Genomic DNA, 26,189 nt, shown 5'->3' with positions numbered 1-26,189 from the left:
ACAACCAAAAAAACCTATTTATCTTCTCTGCTACACAGCTTCTCAAAGGTTCCAGACCTCAAACTGACATCACTATGAACATGTAAAATATAAGAGCCCAGAAGGACCCATGTGGCTCAATGATAGAGTCAGACGGGAGCAGCTAGTTGATGTGGGATGCCCAGAATAATCCCACAGTACAGAGGGTGACAAGGATGCAATATTAGTACTTCTTCCCGTTCTCTAATGATTATAGCTTGGTGGCCTCGGAATTTTGGGATCTTTTCATTATACAGAATTTGGAAGTAATTATTGCTATATAACTTGTTGTTATGGGGAAATTATTTTTCTCATCTTGTTTGATGGAATTCGGATAGAAATATCCTTGCATGGTATAGTCATTCTGAAAAGCAATCTACAGCTATGCCCCCAAAGTCACTAAATTTTGAATGCCCTTTAACTAACCAATACCACCACTAAGTTTATACTCCTAAAGAGACCAAAGACAAATTGAGTCTTGAAAAGACTTTTATAAACTGATATAGAATGAATGAACAGAACTAAAAGAAAAATTTATACAATAACATCAATAAGTAGAAAAAAGAAAGAGAGAGTGAGGGAAGGGGTAAGGGAGGAAGAGAGGGAAGAAGAAAGATAGTCATTAATGGGGGGGTTATTTGCTTTTTGTTTTGAGTTGTTTTTTGTTTTTTTTTTTCTTTTTTGCAAACTAAGGGCAGAAAACAGAAGAAAAATCACAGATAAGCAGGACAGCTTTGAAAGTTACATGCTGAATTTATTATGTTCTTTAAAAGAAAAACCAACTGTACATAACAGAGCTTCTTAATGTTATGTAAATCTTCTTTTTCTGTTCTATTCCAAATATGTTAATGTCTATTTTATCTGGTGTTTTCTGGGCTCAGAACAAAAAATATGATTTTTAAATGTTCCAGAGATAGGTTACATATATGACATATATGCAGACTATTTCATAGGTGGATAAAATCACTACTTTTTGTAGTTGTATAAAATTGTTAGGTTGTATGCCCATCCTCTGTAAGCTCACTTATAGCATCCTCGGTATAATTGCAGTAGCACAGAGGTTCATGATGATACTGACATTTGGTCATTATCATGACCAGGAGAATCAGATACACCCTAATAAACAAGTAACTGTGCTAAGCTGCCTCTCAGAAATCTTATGCTACCATTCTGAATCCCATGTATAAAACTAAAACATCTTTCCTCATGTACTAAAAATTTTCCCTTATGCAACAACATACTAGACATGGCTGCCTCCTTAGCTCATCTTACAACCCCCAAAGGCACAGAAAAAATCATTCTCTAACAAAGTAGTTGAGGTAAGAAAATTTGGTTCCAAATCAAAGCAACAGAAAGTTTTGTTCACATGTAGCACTTAATTCAAGTGACTTGACTGTTATTTTATCTCAGAATCTTCTTCCTTCTTACTGATATGTTGTGCTATGGTTGATTTGTAGATTTTGGGATTCTGGCAATCTTAACCTCATGAACACCAGGATTTTACAAACCTGACTTAGTTTACTCTCCCAATAACCCGAGAAGATCTATATAATCCTTTTTAGTGGTGAGGAATAGAAATCCTATAAGTTAGTAAAGTAAGTTAGGATTGACCTTGTATTGGCTATCAAGGTTTTCCATTTCCAGATGGAATAATTTCCTAGTTTCCATCTAACCTAAACGCTTACTCAGATTTCAAATTTCAAATAGAAATGGGACCACTAAACCTTATATAAGGATCTCTGCTGGCTACACATGGACTTAGAAAACCACATATTAATATTATCTATGTACTGTTGTATTTTTATTTTGTTAAATATTTCCCAATTACAGTTTAATTCTGTTTAACCTTACTAGACAATGGGAGACACTTCTGCTCTAAAGCCTTTCACCAGGAGCCCAGAACTACCTTAGAGCAAGATTCCTTATATATTCAAGCCCATTTCCTTCACTCATCTCAAGATTACTTTACAAAACTACATCAACTATACATTCTACTCATGCCTTTCAAATTTCTCTAAAGCATCAATCATGTGCCTGGCATTCCCTTCTCTCTATGACCAACATTTAAACAATTCCCTCAGTTTATCTGTGAAAAGGGACTTCATCTTCACCCCCTGTAAATCAGACTATGGACCTCCTATGGCTATTCTCTCTAGTTTCTTACATTGTCAAAAAAGAACTAGGAATTATTGAACTGATGGTTCAGAAGGGAAGTCATCTTATATAAACTGCTCAGTACATGGATCCCTTCTATTAGGATTGGGCAGTTATGAATCCTTGTGTGTTTCACTGAATAAAAGAAAAACAAAAAAACTAATAATTGTGTGCCTGATGCTATTTTCATACGGAGAGAACAGGGTTTCAATGTGGTCTAGACCTCAAAAGTAAACAGAAATAATTATTGTATACTTGTTGATGAAACTTTGCATATGTTTGCTCATCATCTAGGCGCTGTAAATTAGTCTCTTGCCATTCTAAAATAATTGGTCATCAGAGAGTTAAAAAAAGTTAAGGGCTTTTTGTAGTGGCAAGGAAGTAGATGCCCATCAGTTGGAGAATGGTTTAATACATTATGGATATGAATGTTATAAATATTATTATTCTATAAGAAATGATCAGCAGGATTATTTCAGAAGGGCCTGGAGAGACACGAACTGATGCTAAGTGAAATGAGCAGAACCAGGAGATCATTGTACACAGCAACAAAACTGTTATGATCAACAATGATAGACGTGGTTCTCTTCAACAATGAGGTGATTCAGGTCGATTCCAATGGGCTTGTGATGGAAAAAGCCATCTGCATCCAGAAAGAGGACTATGGGGACTGAATGTGGATCACAATATAGTATTTGTACCTTTTTGTTGTTGTTTCCTTGTTTTTTTTTCTTTTTGACTTGATTTTTCTTGTGCAGCATGATAATTGTGGAAATATGTATGAAAGAATTGCACATGTTTAACATATTTGATTGCTTGCTGTCTGGGAGAGAAAGTAGGGGGGAACAGAGGGAGAAAAACTTGGAACACAGGGTTTTGCAAGGGTGAATGTTGAAAACCATCTTTGCATGTATTTTGAAAATTGAAAATTAAAAGCTATTATTAACCATTTTTAAAATTTAAAAAAAACAGGCTTGAAAAATAAAAAAAATCACCTTGTTAAAAAAAAAAGTTAAGAATTGAGAAGAAACCTTTGCATTTAGTAATAAGAGATCCTTGGTGACTTTGGATAAATGGGTTTCAGTAAAGACCCATTACAAGGGACTGAGAGAAATAAGGGATGAGAAAGTAGAGGTAGTGAGCATGTCTATCATGTCTAGATAGATGTCTGTCAGTACAGGGGAAGAAAGATAGAATACTAGCTTTTAAGTATGATAGGATCTAATGAAGGTTTTTAAAGAGTGAGGTAGGCCTGAATATATTTATAGAAAGCAGGGAAAGAGCCAATGGATAGAGAGAATATGATGAACATCATATTCTCTCTATGACAGTGAAAGAAAGAAGAAATGACCAATTGGTAAAGTTTCTAGAGGATAAAGGAGAGGATAGGTTGGAGGATATAAAGACAAAGAAGGTTGGACTTGGCAAAAATAAAGTCCACCACTTTCTCAGAAGAAAAAAGTAAAGGAAGAAAGGATAAATAAATAAATATAGAGGGCATGAGGGAGTATGAAGGTATGGAGCAGGTGGGAAGAGGTAGTTCATATAGATAATCTCTGCTCAGTAAAATAGAAGATGAGTGCATCTTTTGAGAAAGAAAAAGCCATCAAGGGTTGAAAGAGAGAAGAAACAGTTTGGAATAGCTACTGAAGAGAGCAAAAAGAAAATCAAACAAGGAGAAATAAAAGTTTTGCAGTGAAGTCCCAGATGAGAGAACATGAATTGAGGGAGAGAGGGAAGGAAAGGCATTGTTCACTGTCTCCAGAATAACATTAAACAGGGAAGCTAGGTAAAGTGATGGGGCTATTCTGAAGACTCATACAACTAAGGAATCCGATATAGTAAACAGTGTACAACTGTACTGGTCACCTACCTGATCAAGACTCTGAAGAAAAATATGTGAAGCCAAAGTGATGGAATGGGAAAAGAGTTATAAAATTGGAGTTTGTGGTGAAGATAACAAATAAGTTTAAGAGTGGGCCAGAAAAGGGAGAAAGATGGTTAATTGTGCTTATTTGACCCATCTTCCTCATTTTTCTATGACTATCTGGCAGGCAAAAAAAATAAATAAATAAAAAAATAAATATGATGATTCAGTTTGGATGGAAATCAATTTTGCTTTTTAATCCCCCCCCAAAAAAAAGTGTTCTAGCCCCATCTAGTGGACATTTTCTTATTTTATCAACTTTTGAAGAATCTAAATCCTTAGTACCAAAAGTGTTTTCAACTCAATCAGAAAAGCTAAGCAGTGTCCTCAGCATTACAATGATCCAAAACAAGTCTAAAGGAATTATGATGAAAAATGTTATCCATTTCCACAGAAAGAACTTATAGTCTGAATACAGGATGAAACATACTTTTTTTAACTTTATTTTTCTTGGGTCGATTCTTGTTTTGTTTTCTTTTATATGGAAATACGTTTTGGAGAACTACACATATATAATCTCTATCAAATTGTTTGCCTTCTCAATGAAGGGTTATGGGAGGGAGGGAGAGAATTTGGAACTCAAATTTTAAAAAATAACTGTTAAAGATTGTTTTTACATGTAATTTTGGGAAAAAAATACTAAATATTAAAAAAGAATATCTAAACAGTAATTCATTACCACAAAGAAGAAAGTCCAATATGGGTGTATATTACTACAATTTTTAGTTAGAATCTAAAAGTAGGTTCTTTCCTAAAGGAAGAAACATCTAAAGGTAAGCCTTCCCATTGTCTTACCCACAAATTGAGAAACCCTATAATTTTCTTATTTATTCATTCTGCACATCCATTCCCTGTTGCGTGCAGAATGTTATCCTAATTAATGAGGAGATGCAAGCTTTCTATCAGACACAGCTTCATACGCCAACTCACAGTTAACAGAAAGGAAAAGGTCACAAGGCAAAAATAACTATAATAGACAATGTTATATGATAAGCATCATAAACCTTCTGTGCTTATCCAATATCATGTTATTATCTTCTAAAAAAAAAAAACTTTTGCCATATGGAAAAAAATTAGAGGATTTATTAGTTTGTTCAGCTATCCAACCAAGTGGTAAAGACTCAAGTCACTTATCTTCCTTGGCATTCAAATTTTTTCCTAAAATGAAGAGGCTAGATTCAGTAATCTCTAAGGTCTAAATTTTATTTTCAAAGTATTAAAAATAATGGACTAAATAAGGGTCATGCAGGAATATCACTTAATGGCTGGAGACAATCAGGAAAGGCTTCATGAAAGAAGTGACATTTAAGATGGCCTTTAAAAGATAGCTGGGGCTTCAGTAAAGGAAGAAATAGCATTCCAGTCTTAGGAAATAGAAAACAAAGATTTTATCTCTTGGGCTTGTAGCAATGACTACAAATAGCTCTTTCCCCAGAAGTCTTTTTTAAATATTTTTTTAATTTACTATTTTATTGCTTCCTCAATTATATATAAAAACAATTTAACATTTTTCATTTTTGCTTTTTCAATTGTTTTCTTTATGTTTCTGATTATACATGTACATTATTTTAAATACAGTTTCTTTATAAGCCATGTTGAAAGAGAAAAATCAGAACAAAAGGGAAAAATCACAAGAGAAAAAAAAAAGACAAAGAGGAAAAAAGGAACTATTCTTTTATTTTTCTGAGTTTCAAATTTTTTTCCTCCCTCTCCTTTTTCCCCCCTCTATTGAGAAGGCAAACAATTTGACATAGATTACACCTATTTAGTCATGCAAAATACATTTCCATGTAAATCAAGCTTTGAAAGGAAACAGAAAAAAAAAAATGAATGAATAAATAAAATGAAAGTTTCTTTGTTCCATATTCAGGTTCCATCAGTTCTTTTTCTGTAGGTGAATGGCATTTTTCATCATAAGTTCAGAATTATTTTGAATCATTGCATTGTTGAGGATAGTCATGCCATTGTCATAACAATATTCACAAAATTGCTGCTACTGTGTGCTGTGCTCTCCTAGTTTTGTTTATTCCACTTTATATCAGTTCATGTAAGCCTAGGTTTTTCTGACATCTACTTCTAATTTCTTATAGCACAATCATCCTCAACAACTTCCTTTTTCATGAATCTGTATTGCTGGTCCTGTAGTTCATATGTTCAGCAGCTATCAGTATGTCACCTGTCCCTAGTCCCTGGTATGATCCCTCTGTGCTATCCTGCTTTGCTTTGCCAGAAATCCCAGCCTCCAGTCGTTCTCAAATTTAACTCAATATGTACTTACTAAGTGCTTACTACATGCAAGGTGAATGAAATGCCTAAAGGATAGAGAGTAGGTCTTTGAACTGCGTTTGACTTACACTATCTGTGTGATTCTGGATAAATTACTCACTTTCTCAAAGCCCCAGGCAGCTATCCCAAAGCCTAAGTTACAGAAGTTTATAATTTGCTTTGATATAAGGTACTTTCTCACTGAAAGTTCTCTGCTACACTAGATTAAAATATAACTGAGAAATATTTAGCAAAATAACTAAAAATATAAAAATACATAGATAATATAACATTTTAAAATCAAGTCAATATGCACCAACAAGGATACTTACAGGGTCACTTTTTTTATTTGAGTTTGACACCACTGTTCCACAAAGATTAAAAAAATATATATTAGCTGCCCTCAAGGAACATATCTGGGAGAGGTTATCTACTTGGATACAAATGATTACAGTATCTTATACTTAATATTGACAAGGAACTAACATCTGAAGGGATTGGGAAAAATTTCTCACAAGATTTGGCAATTTATACTCATATAAAAAATGCCCTAAAACATTATTAATTAGAGGAATGCTAATTCAAATAATCTTGATATCATTTTATATGTCTGACTATGTCATAAAGGAAGTTGGAGATCCTAAGAGAGGGAGGACGTGTATTCCAGGCAGAAGGAGATGACTTGTACAAGGAAGAAATGGAAAAATAGAATTTTTAGATCAGAAAAAAAGTTTTGAACTATAGTCTTGGTGGTTTTTCTTTCCCAGGTAATACTCATGAAATTTGAGGCAGCTAGGCTCACTCTTCCCAAAGCATAGCATAAACTCCATACTGAATGGATGCTCTGCTGGCCTTGTTCACTGTAGATTCACATCTGGGATAGACCAAACAAGTTATAGGATCGACATGTCACTTGGCCACTGGGAAGCTGCTGTTATGCAGGACGAGGCTAATCTCTTTGCCTCTGGACAGCTGCTGTGGCACTGGGCAGGCTACTTGACTACTTCAATGAGCCAAACACCCCTTCACAGTGCTCAGCCTCTGTACTCTCTGAGCTTCACCTCTGATGGGCAGCTGCAGTGACTTTCCCCACTGGCTCAGCTGGGTGACATGTGCTTTCTTTAGCTGAAGTATAACAATGCTCTTTTTAGCTGGAGTGCTAGGACAACAACTCTTAGCTCAAGAGTGATGGAAGCCTCTTCTCCTCCACTCCCTCTCAGCCTCAGCTCTGAAAATTGTTGTCTCTAGGTAGGAGGTGGGAAGACATGCCTTTTTTGTTTGACATTATTCCAGAATCAAAATTAATTCTTTAAGAGATATAGCTTAAGATGATCACTTGTTTATGAAAATGAGTAGCTAGGAACAAAAGTACAAATGCAAGTTCATTTTATCCTTGGGTTCTTCATATTTAGTTAATCTATTAAAGCCTCAAACCAAACCAAAGTCATACCCATTATATTTCACATTCTCTGTTTTTTAGCTCTGCTAGTCCTCCAACATTTATTGAAACTTCACTGAAGTACCTTATTTCAATTGAGCTTGTGAAGGAAAGGAAATAATAACTAGCATTTATATAGATCTATACATATTAATTTATCTGAATCCTCATAAGTCTATGAAGTAGGTGCTATCATGATCTCCATTTTATAGATGAGGAAATTGAGGCACAGGAGGATGAAGACATTTGCCCAGAATCATACAATGGGGGACAGGCTAGCAGGTGGGGATGGAAGACAAGTTTCAAACTCAGCTCTTCCTGACTCCAAGTCTTGTGCTTTCTCCACTGTCCCATCTAAAAAAGATGTGGGAATCAGTTGGTAGAGGGGCTTATATGGAAAGATAAGGAATTTGTATTTTATCCTATAAGCAAAGGTTTTTGAATAAATAAGTCACATGGACAGTGACATGCTCTTCCCCAGCATCATTTTTTTCTTTCTCCTAGATATTTGACGAAATCTATATTGGATTCCATTGTATGTGTGTATGTGTGTGTGTGTGTGTGTGTGTGTGTGTGTGTGTGTTTAGAGAGATGACGTGAGTTGTCCAAAGTCACAAAAATTAGTGGCAGATAAAGGATTTGTAATAGGAAGCTTTATGACTCCCAGTCTACTATAATTCCCTTTAAGGCCATTATGTGGGCTCTTCCCTAAATCCCCCCACTTAACAAAAGGTTCCTGAATTAATATTCAATTCCTTCTTACCTGGGTGACCCTATAAAATAACTTCATAAAGTCATCCTCCTTGAAGTACAAATGACCAAAAATAACAATTTATAATCTCCTAGGGAATTGGGGCAAGGCAAATCAAGGCCTTTCTCCAAAGGAATAACTCTTAAACATTGTAGAAAGACAGTTAAGGAGGTGTTGAAGGATATTGGGTCTTTCAGAGACCCCTCAGAACATATATCCCATAAGCAATGCCATACTATCCCTACAACAAATGTCAAGAAAGCTTCAAGTCATTAATTATAAGAGAATTGGATGTGAATAATATATCTAAGGTTTACCTCAAAGCCACCAAAGTGTGAAAGTGTTCGGGGTATAGGGGAATTCCTCTCTCTCCAAGATACACCACGTAGCCTATATGACAGGTCAGCTTGGGCAGGGTGGGACCCAGGGAAGTAAAAAGGAGCAGGGCCTCTGAGATGGGCTCTGAAGGAGTTATAGGAACTTTATAGGTTCCTTGAGGTGGCAGGGGTATGTCCTCTTGCTAGATGTCCTTTTTGGATACAATGTCAACTCCACACACCTCCTTCCTCTGGCAGTGCTGAGTGGGCCGGCACAGGTAATCTGGGAAGAGAGGAAGCATAAAGACAGCTCTGAGCAGAACTCACTCTCTTGCTTCATGCTACCCCCACTGAGAGGATTACTGAATAAAGACAGACTCTTTGCACCTCCCGATTGGTTCATCTCTGTGTGTTCCCAGTGGGGCAACTGAAGACTGGTAGGTATGGCTCTGGCGACCCACTCCATTTAGGGAGAAGTGTACTTGGACAGTCCGGCACATGAAAGACCATAAAAGTCTTAAATAACCAATATCAAATTTGAAGATAGGTAGTAAGATAGGGAACACCTTTTCTCTGATGGTAACCTGATTCAAGTTCCAATTCTGTCACTAATTAAACTTGGATCTAAGGCAAGTCGCTTAATTTTTTTTCAGGGTATCTTCTTCTCTGTAAAATGAGGGGACTAAAATAATATCTAAGATTTATTCTATTTATATTTTAATATATTTAACATCTACTGGTCATCCTGCCATCTGGGGGAGGGAGTGGGGGAAAAGGAGGGGAAAAATTGGAACAAGAGGTTTGGCAATTGTCAATGCTGTAAAGTTACCCATACATATAACCTGTAAATAAAAGGCTATTAAATTAAAAAAAAAAAGATTTATTCTAGTTCTGATGTGATTTTATAATTTCTTGGAAAAATATATATTGTGATAATAAATTTTCATCTTTGATTTCCTTTTGTTAATTTTTTTTGAAGGGGTGGGGTGGGAGAAAGGTTAGGATTGTTTTTCCTAGTAAGGTTTTAGAGTTAGCTTAAATCTGTCTCATGGGATGTGAACATTTACTTAAGAAATGAAACATTCCTTAGATATGAAGCAAAAAAGGAAGTATAGATTTCCCAAGTAAATTGAATTGACTTCTTTGAGAAAAGGATTCATCCTGATTCTGTGGGCATGTACATCTCCCTTCTCAATTAACCCATTGTGAACTCTAACTGTAATTTAATCTATAACCTGACTTAGTTTACTGATAGAGTCTGTTTAACTAGATTTGTTAGAGGTATATATTGATTCTGCTTAACTGTTCAACTGAGGATATGAAGGAAGCATAAGATTATGAATCTGTCCTCTTTTAACTTTAATGGTCTAAGAGGATTATGAGAATGCAACATGTAAAAGAATTAGTTCTCTGATGTAATTTTGTCTATAAGAAGGCTTGTTAGAATCCTAATCTTGGTTAAGGTTATTTTTCTAACCCCTAGCATAAAAACCCAAATATTTTTATCTCTACAATTTCTTCATTGTGGTAAATTTATTTTGGCAGCACTTATCTACCACATGAACTCAAAAAGGGGATATTCTACAGCAGAATATGTGTGTGTATATGTATATGTGTATGTATATATATATATACACATATACATATATATAGAAAGATTTATAACTCATATATGTATGTTTAACCTTTATGTATAACACCAATTATCATACCACACAGATCTGGGCAATGGGGAATGGGATTATGTGACCCATATATGAGCAAACATCAGGTTAAGAAATATGTAATATCTACAAGCACTGTTACTAGATGCTAGAGATACAAAGATAAAATGGAAGAGAATTTTTCTTCAAAGTAAGGTGAGTAATATCATTAAATAGAAAGAACACAGACTTTGAAGCCATGAATTAGGGTACCAATATTATATATTATATATCTGCATAACCTTGGACAGATGCTTTCCCTCTGTGGGCCTCTGTTCCCTCACATGTAAGATGAGAAACTTAGACTGGATGAGCTCTATGTTTCCTAACAATGCTTTCTTTGTGTGATTCTGTGGTAATAGAGAAGACATTACATAATTAATTCTAACAAATTAGATCTCGCCAAATGCAATTGAGGTGCAAAGTCACATAAAATTTAGAGATGGAGGACACCTTAAGAATCACGTAGTTTACCTCCCCACAACAATCCCATACACACACATCTATTTTACAGAAGAGAAAATCCTTCCTCCTCCATAAGTCTGAAAGGTAAACTATCCTATGTTCTTCTAATTTATTTATAATCTCATTGTTTATGCCTAGATCATAGACCCATTTTGATCTCATCTTGGTGTACAGTGTTAAGTATGGGTCAATGCCTAGTTTTTGCCATACTAATTTCCAATTTTCCCAGCAATTTTTGTCAAATAACAAATTCTTAATCCAAGAGCTGGGGTCTTTGGGTTTGTCAAACACTAGATTGCTATAGTTATTGACTATTTTGTCCTGTGAATCTAATCTTGTCTTTTGTCTACTAGTCTATTTCTTAGCCAATACCAAATGGTTTTGGTGACCGCTGCTTTATAATATAGTTTTAGATCAGGTACAGCTAGGCAACCTTCATTTGATTTTTTTTCCCATTAGTTCCCTTGAAATTCTTGATCTTTTGTTCTTCCAGATGAATTTTGTTATTTTTTATAGGTCATTAAAATAGTTTCTTGGGAGTCTGGTTGGTATAGCACTCAATAAATAGATTAGTTTAGGTAGTAGTGTCGTTTTCATTTTATTTGTTCAACCTAACCAGGAGCACTTAATATTTTTCCAGTTGTTTAGATCTGACTGTATTTGTGTGGAAAGTGTTTTGTAGTTTTGCTTATATAGTTCCTGACTTCCCCTTGACAGATTCCCAAATATTTTATACTATCAACAGTTATTCTAAATGAAATTTCTCTTTGTATCACTTGGTATTGGATTTTGTTAGTGATGTATAAGAATGCTGACGATTTATGTGGATTTATTTTGTATCCTGCAACTTTGCCTTTCTGCATTTGAATTTGAGGTCTTTATGTCCTAATATATAGTCAATTTTTGTATAGGTCCCATGGGTCTCCATTCAGTTTTCCCCAAAAATCTATCATATCTAATTTTTCTAGTGTTCTATTTACCTCTTTAACTTCTTTCTTATTTATTATGTGATTTGATTTATCTAGTGCTGAGGATACAAGGTTTTGATCTCCCACTATTACAGTTTTGCTGTCTCTTTCTTCTTGCAACTCTCTTAACTTCTCCTTTAAGAATTTAGATGCTATACCACTTATATGAATATTATGGAATATTACTGTTCTGTAAGAAATGACCAACAGGATGATTTCAGAAAGGCCTGGAGAGACTTACACGAACTGATGCTGAGTGAAATGAGCAGGACCAGGAGATCATTATATACTTCAACAACAATACTATATGATGACCAGTTCTGATGGACCGGGCCATCCTCAGCAATGAGATCAACCAAATCATTTCCAATGGAGCAGTAATGAACTGAACCAGGTACGCCCAGAGAAGGAACTTTGGGAGATGACTAAAAACCATTACATTGAATTCCCAATCCCTATATTTATGCCCACCTGCATTTTTTATTTCCTTCACAAGCTAACTGTACAATATTTCAGAGTCTGATTCTTTTTGTACAGCAAAATAACGTTTTGGTCATGTATACTTATTGTGTATCTAATTTAAAAAAGATGCTATACCACTTAGTGCATATGTGTTTAGCATTGATATTGCTTCATTATCTGTTACCCTTTAGCAAGATATAGTGCCCTTCCTTATTTCTTTTAATTAGGTCAATTTTTGTTTTTGCTTGATCTGAGATTAGGATGGCTACCCCTGCTTTTTTAACTTCACCTGAAGCATAGTAGATTCTTCTCCAGCCTCTTACCTTTATTCTGTATGTATCATCCTGCTTCAAGTGTGTTTCCTATAAACATATTGTAGGGTTCTAGATTTTAATCCAATCAGCTATCCGCCTCTGCTTTATGAGGGATTTTACCCCATTCACATTAATGGTTAAAACTACTGATTCTGTATTTCCTGCCATCTTATTATCCCCAAATTATGCTTTTCTCTTTCCTTTACCCCTTACTCCCCTCCCCAGTATTAGATTTATGAGCACCACTTGCGTCACACAGCCCTCCTTCTTTAGGATCTCTCCCCACCTTAGAGTCTCTCCCCTTTTCTTAAACCTTTCCCTTACAATTTCTGTATCCCCTTCTATTTATCCTACTCCTTCTCTTTTTGCTTTTCCCCCTCTCACTTTTCAATGAGGTGGGAGAAGTCTATATTTTTGGTTAAGTCTAATCAAATAAGTCTAATATTTTCTCTTTGAGCCAATTCTGTTGAGAATAAGATTCACACTATGTTCATCTCCCTTTCTTCTTTCTCTCAAATATAATAGGTTTCCTTTGTCTCTTTGTGTGATGTAGTACCTCCACTTTTCCCTGTTCTGGTACAATTTCCTTTCTAGATTCTTTTTTATAATAGTAAAACCAAATTATACATGTACTCTCTATGTATACTCATAACAGAAATATGGTTCCCAAGATATCTTTTTATGTTTCTCTTGAGTCCTACATTTGGAGGTCAAACCTTCTGTTTAGTTCCGGTTTTTTCGTCAAAAATAGATGGGATTCACCTATTTCACTGGATGTCCTTCTTCTTCCCTGGAAGAAAATGCTCAGTTTGGCTGCTGGATAAGTTATTCTTGGCTGCATACCACGTTCTTTTGCCTTTTGGAATATCAGATTCCAGGCCCTTTGATCCTTTAATATGGATGCTGCTAGACCCTGAGTGATCCTTATTGTGGCTCCTCGGTATTTGAAATTTTTTTTTCTGGCTACCTGTAGTATTTTCCCCTTGGTCTGATAGTTCTGGAATTTAGCCACAATATTTTTTGGAGTTTTGAGATTTCTTTCCGTAGGTGATCGATGAATTTGTTCCATGTGTATTTTGCCTTCTGTTTCAATATCTGGGCAGTTCTCTTTAATGATCTCCTGAAAAATAGTGTCTAGCCTCTTTTTTTCATCATGATTTCAGGAAATCCAATAATCTTTAGATTATCTCTCCTAGATCTATTTTCCAGGTCTGTTGTATTTCCAAGTATGCATTTAACATTTTTTTCCTGTTTTTTTCTTTTTTTTTGGTTTTGTTTGACTGATTCTTGGTGTATCCCAGATTCATTCATTTCCATTTGTTCAAGTCTGATTTTTAACAAATGATTCTCTTCATTTACTTTTTTAAAATTTCTTTTTGTATTTGTCCAATTGAGTTTTTAAATGAGTTGTTTTGTTCTATGGAATTTTTTTCCATTTTGCCATTTTTTTTTTTTTAAGAATAATTTTCTTTTTCCAATTCACAAATTGTATTTTCCTTGGAATTGTTTACCTTTTCCAATTCACTAATTCTGTTTTTCAGGGAGTTGATTTCTTTTTTCCACTCTATTTTTTAAAGAGTTACATGTCTTATCCTGACCCTCTTACAAAGCTTTTCTTTCTTTTTCCCCATTTTTTTTTTTCTAGTTCTCTTTTAAGATCCTTTTTCATTTCTTCTATGAGAGCCTTATGTGGTAGGGAACAGATCATATCCCCCTTTAGAGTTTCATCTAGAGACAATCTGTTTTTAGTCTCCTCAGAGTTTGAAGTCTGCTCTCTTTCCGTATAGAAGCTATCTATGAGCCTTTTTTGCTCATTTTAAGAAAAGAAAAAGAAAAGAAAAGCTACAGTCTGTTATGGGGTAGTGAGGTATTTCCAAAATGCCTAAAGACAACAGGAAGTGGCAGTGAAGCGGCAGTGGGACAACACCCACTGGCTGTGCTGGGATTAGCAGTTGTGCTGAAATCAGCAGCAGTGGGAAGGCAGTATCTGCATTGGGACCAGTGAGTGTGGCTGCACTTGGATCATGCAGAGTCACTCCTGGTGCGGAGTGGATGTGGCCAGGTCCCAAGAGATTCTAGCTTTTTGAGGTTATAGTCTTTACCCCCTGTGTTTATAGCTTCTGTGCTAATCTACTGGCTTGCTGCCAGGGCAGAGTAGCTCACATTGTGGTAAAGTTCTCCCCGCAGATTTTCCACCAGCAGAGACCACACCCCATCCCCCACTCTGGTCTGCTCAGTGTGAGCTGTTCCCCATGCTCTCACTGCCTGCCTGAGTCTGCCCCTGGCCTAGGCCTGTTCCCTCCCATGCATGAACAAAAACAGACCTTTTCTGGCAAATTAGGAGATTATCTTTGGTTGGTAATGTGTTGTATTTCCAATATTCATGGGTTCTGACAATCAAGCACCAATTCCAAGGATGAATTTCATTAAAATTGAGTGAGGGAAAAGGAGAGCCTAGGAGAACACGTATTCTCTCTGCCATCTTATCTCCGCCCCCAGAATGGTAAATCTCAAAGTTGAGATTCAAACATCTTCTCAAACTTCAAATCCCATACTTTTTCTACCATACCATATTGCCTCAAAGTAATTGATTTCTTTACCAGCAGACTGTACCTAGAATTTTAGAGCTGAATAAAACCTTACAAGACTTCTAAACCCATATTTTAAGGATGGAGGAAATGATGCAAAAAACACAGTCAGTTAAAGTTAGAGATATAAGACTGAGTCTTTGGTATCTAGATCCAGTGCTCCTTCTGACAGACCAAATAGTCTTCTTTCTATCATTCTACCTCCCACTGCATATGTATAAGTGTATGCATGCATGTATGTGTATTGGTAAGAGAAAAGAATGGAAAAGATATTATTGAAGGAAAATCTGATATAAACGGATTGATTACAAACCAAGACTATTAATGACAAGACAGAATATCCAACAGTACATACAATATTACAGAATGACATCACTACAAACTAAAAATCAGCTAAGATGGAGGGATCACTGTCATTGTGGGCACAAGAGAGGGAAGGAAATCAGGGAAGGGTTCTTAGTATAATTAGGACTTCAATTTCAACTTCAACTTTCAATTAGCAGAGATGCAGCCTCAGAAAGGAATAGGATCTGTCCTAGTCATGATAATGTCACAGCAAAAGTTGATGAGAGGCATTTTTAAGGGAATCTGACTGAAATCAGTGAAACATTCTCACTGTTGAAGGAAAGATAATTAATAAACCTCTGGAAATCTATGGGAATGAAACAATACATTCAATTAACATATTACCAATAATATTTTCTGAAAAATGTCCTAAATTCCTTTGAGCTTTTCCCCTCAGCTATGATCATTTTAATTATACATAGTGGATAAGAAAGACCATAAGAGATTACAATGAAAAGGGCACGCAATAGTTGCTCTACATTTTCAGAATTTTATTAAGACTCCTAATCCTGTACTTTAAATGAACATTTTGCCATATTGATGCTATATAAATATTGGTTAAATATATATACAGGTGAGCTCTGATTTAAGAAGAGCTCATATAGGAAAATTCAAAGTTGCAAAAAGCAAATAATTGGGCAAAGTCAGCCAAAAATAATTTGTCAATGCCTATTATATGTCAGGCACTATGCGAAGTACTGAAAATGGAAAGAAATGCAAAAGTTTATCACTTTCTTGGAAGCTCACAACCTAATGAGGAAGACAACAAATTAAACAAATATGTATACATCAATTGAACCAGAAAGACTGTATGCAACAGAAGGAAGGCCCTTGAATTAAGTAGAATTAGGAAGGTTCCTATAAGATTTTAGCTGGGAATTGAAGGAAACCAGGAGGCAGATCTGAGGAGGGAAAACTTTTCAGGCATGCAGGAGGTTCCTATAAAACTTAAGATTTTAGCTGGGAATTGAAGGAAACTAGGAGGCAGATCTGAGGAGGGAAAACTTTTCAGGCATGCAGGAGAGCCGACAAAATGCTTGAAATCAAGAGAGAAATGTATTGTACAGGAAAAAAGAAAAGTGACCAATGCTACTGGATCAAAGAACAGCTTTATAGAGGAAAACTGAAAACAAATAATTCAAACACTATCTATTATTATTGGATAGAAGATGCAACACCCACCTATTAATGACAAGAAAATATCCAATAGTACATACAATATTAGAGAATGACATCACTACAAACTAAAAATCAGCTAAGATGGAGGGATCACTTTCAATGTGGGCACGAGAGAGGGAAGGAAATCAGGGAAGGGTTCTTGGTATAATTAGGACTTAAGTTAGTCCTTGAAGAAAGAGAAAGATTTCAATTAGCAGAGATGCAGCCTCAGAAAGGAATAGGATCCGTCCTAGTCATGACAATGTGACAGCAAAAGTTGAGGTGTTAGGTTTTAAAGGGCTTTAAATACAAAATATTTGCTCTTGGGACTTGATAGGAAATCCTTGAAGTTTAATGACTAAAGATTCAGATCTGTGCTTTAGAAAAATCACTTGGGCAGCTGAATGGAGAATGGACTGGACTGTGGAGAAACTTGAATGTGGGAGACCAACCAGCAGGCTTTTGCAATAGGTTACAGGTGAGGAGATGAGGGCCTGTATTAGGCTGATGGCAGCATCAGAGAAGGGCAATGGGTTAGCTGTAACAAAGGTAAACATGACAAGTCTTGGTACCAGATTGGATATGGGGAATACGCAATAATGACGAGTTGAGCAAGACACCTACATTGTTCTCCTGGGGGACTGGATGATAGTACTGTACTTGAAGGTAATAGGGAAGTGTAGAAGGGGAAGGCATTTTTGTGAGTTCTGTTTTGGACAGATTGAATTTCAGATATCTATAAGACATCAGTTTGAGATCTCTAGTACGCAGATGGAGATGTGAGGTTGGAGATCAGCAGAGATTAGAACTAGATAAGTAGGTTAAAGATTCATCAGCACAAAGATAATGGAATCCATGGAAGTCTATGAGATCACTAAGTGAAATAGTATAGAAAAGAGAAAAGGACCCAGAGCAGAGAACCTTGTGGGACACCCATAGTTAGTGAGCATGATCGGGATGAAAATCCAGTCCAGCAAAAGAGATGGAGAAAGAGCAATCAAATAGAGGAAAAACAGGAGAGAGTGGGGTCATGAAAACCTAGAGGGATATATCAAGGAGAAGAAAGTAATCAACAGTGTTGAAAACTACATAAAAGTCAAAAAGGATAAGGATTGAGAAAAAAGAAAATTAGATTTGGCAATTAAGAGATCATTAGTTATTTTGGAGAACACAATTTCAGTTAAATGATGAGACTGGAAATCAGACTGTAAAACGTTCTAGTCTGACCAAAGATAAAAAGGATTATTCTCCCCTCAAAAAAATTCACAGAGAAACCCTATAGTGAACTTCTTTTCAGAATGAATACATAGGAAACGAATGCAACTTATATTTGATTGACACGTAGTTTTTCAGTAATATAGCTATTATCAAAGCAAATACAGATAGTGACCACTTTTAGCCACAATGGGATCCTCAGAAACTGCAAGTTTTTTTGTCATCAAATTTGTTTTCAAGAGTGGATTCTGTTTTTAATAGTATCAAGGGCTGTGTTCTTTAGCATAAACAAATCAACTATATGGTAAGACCAAAGTTCCAACCACCTTCATATTAAACATTCAGCTATAAATATGAACAAGTCTATTCCAGGCTCTTTGAAATTGGCACAGAGTACAGTGATTATATGCACATCATTAATATATGCATTGTATTAATTGATGAATGAATGTGCATATGACTATACAAAGTATACAAAGAAAGAAATGGTGTAGGGTAGATATCAGACTGGCCTTTTAGAATGTCAGGTTCAAGGCCCATGCCAGGTGCATGGCTATAAGTGCAACACTTAACTACCTAATCTCCCCAGGCAAGGCTCTAAGCCTATAAGGAAGTAACAAACAACTTGCTCTTCTGTACCATTAAAGAGAATTTTATTTTGCTTTGGTTGGGTAAGGGGAGAGAAGGAAATGGTGTTTTGGGTCCAGACTTGTAATTTCTTTAATATATAGAACTTCAAGTATAGAAATCCTTTCACTGATTCAGGCTAATTAGTCCTGTATAATTTATAATCTCAGATTGTTTAAAATATGGAGATCAAGTAACTTGTCTATGATCATATAGCTAGTATTTCCAAAATCAGACTTGAAATAGAAAAGATTACACTATGCTAGTCATGCCTTAGGTCATTTATAGTTATTTGTATTATGTCATATTCAAATAACATTTATATAATGAAGTTTCCATGTATTGTTTTCCTCATAACCCTATGAGATTCTGTACCCAACTGTTGAGGAAACTCAAAGGGGTAAAATCACTAACCAATGCTCCAGTGGCAGGGAAGTGTCAGAGAAAGGACTTGAACCCAAGACTTCCTGAATCAATCAAATACCCTCCATTGTGCAACTCTACTTCATACTGTTCCTTCCATCCTACTTCCTTCTTTTTCATTTCTAGAATTCTCTAATCTGTGATGTTCCTGGCTTCTGTTGCCCTCTCTCCCATCTTTCACAAACCACTCATCAATCCCTCTGGATACACTACAGACTTGTCCTTGTCATATTAACCCATGCTCAAACATTTAATAACTCCCATTGCCCAAAAAAATCAAGGTTAAGTTTCTTCACTTGGCATCTATTTACCCATTTTTCATTATCAATAATCTGTTTAAATAGGTCAAGTTTTAGCCATTTCAAAAACATATCATATCTTTCCCTTATTTTTATTTTTTCTTCTAGTTTTGTGCTAATTTTGATCTTGTCTGAGTTGATAGTTAAGACTATACGTGGACAGCTGACACCTACAAAACTGATGAATTATTTCTTGTGTGGCAAAGTAGTTTTAATTTTTTATATAAATCCTCATTATGTCCAGCACCACAGATAAAGAATATGATCAACACTGTTTAAGCACTATGTGTCAAACACTGTGCTAAGCAGATGGGGATACAATTAAGAAAAATAGTTCTTGTCCTCAAAGAACTTACAATTTTATTAAGACAAAAAACAAAGAGAAGCTAAAATATATTCATGATATAGGAGTGTGAGGCTTCCATGTGGTCTGCAAGTCTTTGAGCTCTCTCATTTATTTCCAGTATGCAAGTCTTTGAGCTCTCTCATTTATTTCCAGTATCTTTCTCATCTATCTTCCTCTTTGCACTGAAATTTCTGAGTATCAAGTTATCTGTGGGTTGAATTCAGAAGGTCTTATCCTGTTATTTATAGAATTTCTCTACCTCTTTCTTCTCTTAATAGTTTATGCATAAACTCTTAAATATTTTTATGTAGCATTTTGCAAATATTTTTCACGAGCACTGAATTCAAGTTCTCAAAATGCCAAAGTAATTTTGATTCTTGTTGCTTTTGGACAAGTTACTTAACCTGTTTGCCTCAATTTCCTTAATTGTAAAACAGGGATAACTTAGCTTTCGGATTTGTTGTGAGAATCAAATGAGATTATACTGGTAAAATGCCTAGCACATTAGTTAATATGTAAATGGTAGCTATTATCATTATAATAATTGGACAAAGATCTCCTATTTAAAATACTATCAAGGAGGAGTTTATAATAGAAGATCTAAAAATTATGGCCTTATAAAATCTCTTCTAGCTTGAAATTGAGGAATACAAAGGACAACAAAGCTACTTTCCTTAGAAATAGTCAAAGTAAATAAGCATTAATCACATTTCATGAGGCACATTGAGAATTTCAGAAGTTTTGAAAAAGAAATCAACCTGAACTACTAAACCAAAGGAAAATGAACTTAAGGAAACGTCTAAATGCATTCCTCCAGACTATTTCATATTTTTTATCTTTTGCTTTATTTCTTCCAGGTATTCATGAAGTCCTTGTAATAAATACATTTTTTACCCTCTTTGAGTTATAGTTACTCTCTCTTGCTAAGCTGATCTTTTTGGCAAGTCTAAATATACGATAAATTTTATTCTTCAGTTTATATTCTCTATTTTTGTGTCTTCTATGATTTACTCATCTCTCAAGCTTTAGATCCTTCACTGGGGCTTATGGCCAATCAGATTCTTCTCCCCAGTATACTTTTGGGAGGTCTTGTTCTTTCTCTGAGTTACCTGGGTTCTTCAGTTGACCACCATCTCCCAGGAGGAATGATCCTTACACCTTTTCCTAGCCCTCATCACTGATATTTAAAGTTCTAGATCTTCAGGTGTACTAATGACAATCCTGAGGCTTTCTAGAGAGCCCTGGATCTTGCTGGTTCTGAACATACAGTCCTACAGGTTTGATGTATTTCTGCCTGTTTCTAGTGGTACTGGGAATTAGTGGCTTTTTTTGGCTTGCATTGGCACTGATTTTGCTGGCAGGACCCACATTCCTATTACCTGTTGGCTTCTGCCAAATTCTTTTACAGTTCTTGGATGGAACAAGTCACTATAGCTTTCACTTATTTAAAAAAAATAATTTTGATTTCCATATTTCTTTCTGTGCTCATTCATTGATCTTTTGGTATTTTAAGTTGGATGCTCAATCAAGGCTTCAGGGGTGATTAGATGTTCCAGGGTGGGGAGTTCCCAAGCATTAAAATGTTCCAGGATGAGACAGCAACAGAGACATGGTTTTAAAATCTGGAAGTCTCTGTAAGAAATGACCACCAGGATGAATACAGAGAGGTTTGGAAAGACTTACTAATGCTAAGTGAAATGAGCAGAACCAGGAGATCATTATATACTTCATGTTGTATGAAGATGTATTCTGATGGAAGTGGATTTCTTTGACAAAGAGACCTAACTCAATTTCAATTGATCAAGGATGGACAGAAGCAGCCACACCCAAAGAAAGAACACTGGGAAATGAATGTAAACTGTTTGCATTTTTGTTTTTCTTCCTGGGTTATTTTTACCTTCTGAATCCAATTCTCCCTGTGCAACAAGAGAACTGTTCGGTTCTGCACACATATATTGTATCTAGGCTATACTGCGACATATTTAACATATATCGGCCTGCTTGCCATCTGGGGGAGGGGGTGGAGGGAGAGAGGGGAAAAATCGGAACAGAAGTGAGTGCAAGGGATAATGGTGCAAAAAATTACCCTGGCATGGGTTCTGTCAATAAAAAGTTATTATAATAAAAAAAAAATCTGGAAGTCATAAAAAGAATCAAGAGGGAAATGGGCATAAATATAAACTGGGAGCTTTAAATTTACAACTGGAGTTAGGGGAATGGGGGGATAATGAGGAATTATGCAAAGAGCGTATCTAAAATGTCCAAATCCTTTGAGCCCCTGTGAGCTAGAGATTCCATTATTGGATATATTTTCAACTTTCACAAGGGTAACATTCTCAGAAAACAGCAAAAATAAAAAAACACAAATGTTGATATATGGAACCTATGGAAAATAGGAAATTAGGTTTCCATGACCACTAAAAACTATCATCTTTCACTAGTAATTGCTGAAAACACATTTTTCTGCATATAATTCTTTATAACAAATCATTAATTCTGATAATATGCACCTTTCCTAATACAATAACCAAGAAGTAACCCATAAAATGCAGTATGCAAAATTGGTAACATTTTTCTCACTAGTAATTCCCTAAAAAATGTGACTTTTTATGCTAATATCTCAATTTAAAAATACATTGTTCATACAATATTTACTTTTCATAGCACATGAAATCTACTGCACCATGAATGCTATAGCAAATAAAACACATATGCCAAAAACATTTTTTGCATTTGAATCTTACCTTCCATATGTCAGATGGTGGTATAAGGGCATTGTGTTGTTTTGCTGTAAATCCCTCTATCTTGGCTGCCTTCTAAAAACCAAAGGAGAGGCTGCTGGGACTTTAGTTGCTGCTGTTGGAAGACATCAATACTGACTACATCTCAAAATCACTTCTGACACTGTCCTTTGTTGATGACATTGGAGATTGTGAAGGACATATACCAGCTTGACCAGATGATTTAGAGGCTTAATGGCAATACAAAACTTTAGCTTTAAAGACAAACAATGAAAATATAAAATGAATGCATGGGGAATTCTCTATAGTGGCAAAGTAAACAAGACCAGTGAAGTATCTAGTATACCAGCTTTTCCACAAACTTGCCCACATCGCACCTCTCACTATTTTCCTCTACTTCCTATAGCCACAAATGTGCATGATTGCCAATGATAAAATGAAAACAAGATTACTAATAAAATCATGTGAATGCATAAAGTTCCAAAAGTTAAATGTGCAAATGTTGAGGGTTAACAGTATACCAAGAGGACCAATGTCAGAAAGAAAGGTCCCGTGTATAACAAAATAATTACTGCAGCTTTTTTGATAGTAGCAGTAAACTAGAAACGAAGTAGATATCCATTGATTGAGAATGAATACTGTATTCATGTATTGCATGAATGTAATAGAATTTTATTATAAGTAATGATAAATATGAATATAGAGAAGTATGGTAAGACAAGTAGAACCAGGCAAACAATATACATACAGTGGATAGCAATGTAAATGAAAATAACAAAACAATCCAAATTAAATATCATGACTTTAAAATGACCGTGCTTGACTGGCCCTACGAGGAGCTATGAGAAGACACCTCTCTTGCTTTTTTGCAGACCAGCACACAGTATCAGATTTTTTGATATTGGTTGGTTTTACTGAACGTTTTTTCTTATTTTTTTTTCTTTTTTTTATTCTAAGGGATACCTCCATATAACTGGAAAAGTAAATGAAGAACAAACAAATATCAATTAAATTTTTATTTTTCAAAAATCAGTTATCTGGACCAAATAGTAACCAAAGTATTTTATTTGAATTCTGTTCTTTTCATTGTCTTCATTTATATCACTACAGTAATTTTGTAGCTTATTCCTATGGTTTACTTTCTTTTCAATTCATACTTCCAATGCTTTCTCTGTTATGCATATTCATTGTTCTTTATAGTAAAATATATTCCTTTAAATTCAAACTTAACAACTCATCTGTCCACTGATCCTTGCTTGTGTGGCCTTGCTCAACCGTTTAACTTGTCTGGACCTCAGTGCTAATTCTAAGGCACTTTAAATTTATGATTCTAGGAGAAACTCAGAATTTTTGTTTGTAGATTTTAGCTACTACAAATAAGCTACTATGAATATTTTTGTATACTTTGTATTCTTTAGATCATTGGATGCTGGATCTACAGTCAGGACAAGATGAGTTCAAATTCAGGCACTTACTAGCTTTTTGATCTGGGCAAGTCAAATATCTTCTGTCTCTATAAGTATGTCAAATATAAAATGGGAATTATAACAGCATCTGTTTTCCACAGTTGCTGTGAGGACCAAATGAAGTATTTGCAAAGTACCTGGTTGTGTTTGTGTGTACACGTGTATACACACACACACACACACACACACACACACAACCCTTAATAAATCTTTGTTCCCTTCCCTCTTTTCTCACATAATTCCAAATTATTTTCCAAATAAGATCAACAGATCCACATTTCCACCATAACATATTCATGTCCTTATCTCCCTCTCAATATGACAGCAGGTGAAACAAAACCCATTTCTTAATATCCATATTCTTCCAGTCATGTTGTATGGATGAAAGTTGTGGAATACATACATTATTCTCTAAAGAATGTGAAGTTGGAGATAACTTTAAAGGGCAATGTAAAAGTATTATATACTGTATTACAAATAAGATTTGCAAAATACTATTGATCTAACAGATGTCATCAAAGAAATATATGAAGAGTTAGAAACTAGTTTAGTGGCCAAGTAAGTAGAGCAGGAGGTAATTGGTAAACAATCTGCATGTTCAGTTGTCATCAAAAAAATACAATAAAGACCCCAGCAAAATGGACAGAACCCACGAAAATAAATTATGGAAGTTAGTGGAAAAAGTTATATAGGATTAGCAGGTGTGAGTTTGTTCAAGATAGACCTCAGTGGAAGATTTTCTATCAATGAGACCATAGACCCATAAACATAGTCTGAAAAAGATATTTATTTCTTTGACTTATTACTAGCACATGATTGATTTTTGTAAATGTTATGTGTCACGCAAAGAAAGATTTAGATGGGCAGGACATATGTTGAGGCTGAGAGATAATGTGATACTTGATATCAGAAATATAAGAACATTCCAGTATTCTGAATGGATAACCTATAGAAAATTTATGGGAAGACAGAGATGAGTGTAGCACAGAATGGGCAGTCAAAAATAGTTTATGAGCGGCATTGGTGAGATCCAAACTGATGAGATCACTAATCCATGAATATTTATGCTTAATTTTTAAAAATTATTCCCCTTTCGAAACCAGAGCTTCGTTTCCATGTACCAAAGCCCAGGAAAAACAAGTCAGGAGGTGGTGTCCTGCTTAACAATTCTCATTAACCTCCTACCTTCATATTCAGTCACCTGGAAATTTGTACACACAAAAAGGTTACTTTTCCAAGTCTCGGTATTCCAAAATGAATAGTTCTTAATATCTTCTTTAATGAATTACAAGTATAAAGTATGTATATAAAAACATGAATGTATACAGAAAGAATTAAGGAACCATACTATATACAAATCATCTTTTAAAAAAGGGTAAGGTATAAATTACACTGATTAAGAATGAGAAGTCCGTTAAAATATTCTCCAAATCTGACTTATTTGGCCGTTCTGGCTCGGAGTCTTCGTTTAAGAATCTGGTGATCACTTTCCTTTTCTTTTGGATCCACAAAAATCTGAAATGGATTAAGATTTATATGACTTTTTGATGAAGAACAATGGTCTTACACTTCTTACTACTTCTTTTACTATTCATACTTAAATGATTATGAATTAAAAGTGACAGCACCACAGGTACAGATAACTGCCATTTGTTTTGATATCCCTGTCTGATTAACTATGCACCAATTTTTATAGACATAAAATAATTTTTAAGCAAATAATCATAAAACAAAAGCATCTAATAATCCATATTTAAAGTGTGAAAATGTTAGTCAAAAAGAATCATGAAAAAATACTTGTTTATAGAAACATAAATTATGCTGAGTTTCCCAGATGTATAGAAATGGCAAAATCATAAGTGGCAAACATAAACAGCTTTATTGAAGACCCTGATGATCAGGTGAAAGAAAAGCTTATAGCTGTGAGATCTACAGAGCAAAGGGTGAGGAGTGAGATTCAAATAGAGAAAGAAGAAATACAGAATGAGTTGCTACCAGGTCTGAAATTATCTAACTCCCTCAAACTACCTAACTTTCAAAACTTAGCCACTATGTTTTATGTTGTGTGACTGTAGATAAATTCTCACTGTGGGCTGCATATTCTCTTCCTGGCAAAATAACGGTGGTTACCTAGATTTACCATAAAGGTTGTTTTTTTTTTTTTAAGTTCTAAAAGTCTATTATTCTAATAAGCAAAGG

At 35.1% G+C, this 26,189-nt stretch overlaps 1 protein-coding gene across 3 annotated transcripts in view; it reads right to left on the bottom strand.

Annotated features, from left to right (window-relative positions):
* Nucleotides 1-24,018: 24,018 nt before the first annotated feature.
* The window catches only part of KIF20B (kinesin family member 20B), a 90,944-nt gene continuing 88,773 nt past the window's right edge, over nt 24,019-26,189 (bottom strand). For all 3 annotated transcript variants that reach the window (XM_012540592.3, XM_012540596.3, XM_031956021.1), the window contains one exon: nt 24,019-25,505. In XM_012540592.3, coding sequence (XP_012396046.1) covers nt 25,428-25,505 — 78 coding nt within the window. In that variant the 3' untranslated portion in view covers nt 24,019-25,427. The remainder of the gene's footprint in view (nt 25,506-26,189) is intronic.

The sequence above is a fragment of the Sarcophilus harrisii genome, chromosome 2 (genome assembly GCF_902635505.1).
Source record: "Sarcophilus harrisii chromosome 2, mSarHar1.11, whole genome shotgun sequence".
Lineage (NCBI taxonomy): Eukaryota > Metazoa > Chordata > Mammalia > Dasyuromorphia > Dasyuridae > Sarcophilus > Sarcophilus harrisii.
This window is presented reverse-complemented; position numbering and strand designations above follow the sequence as displayed.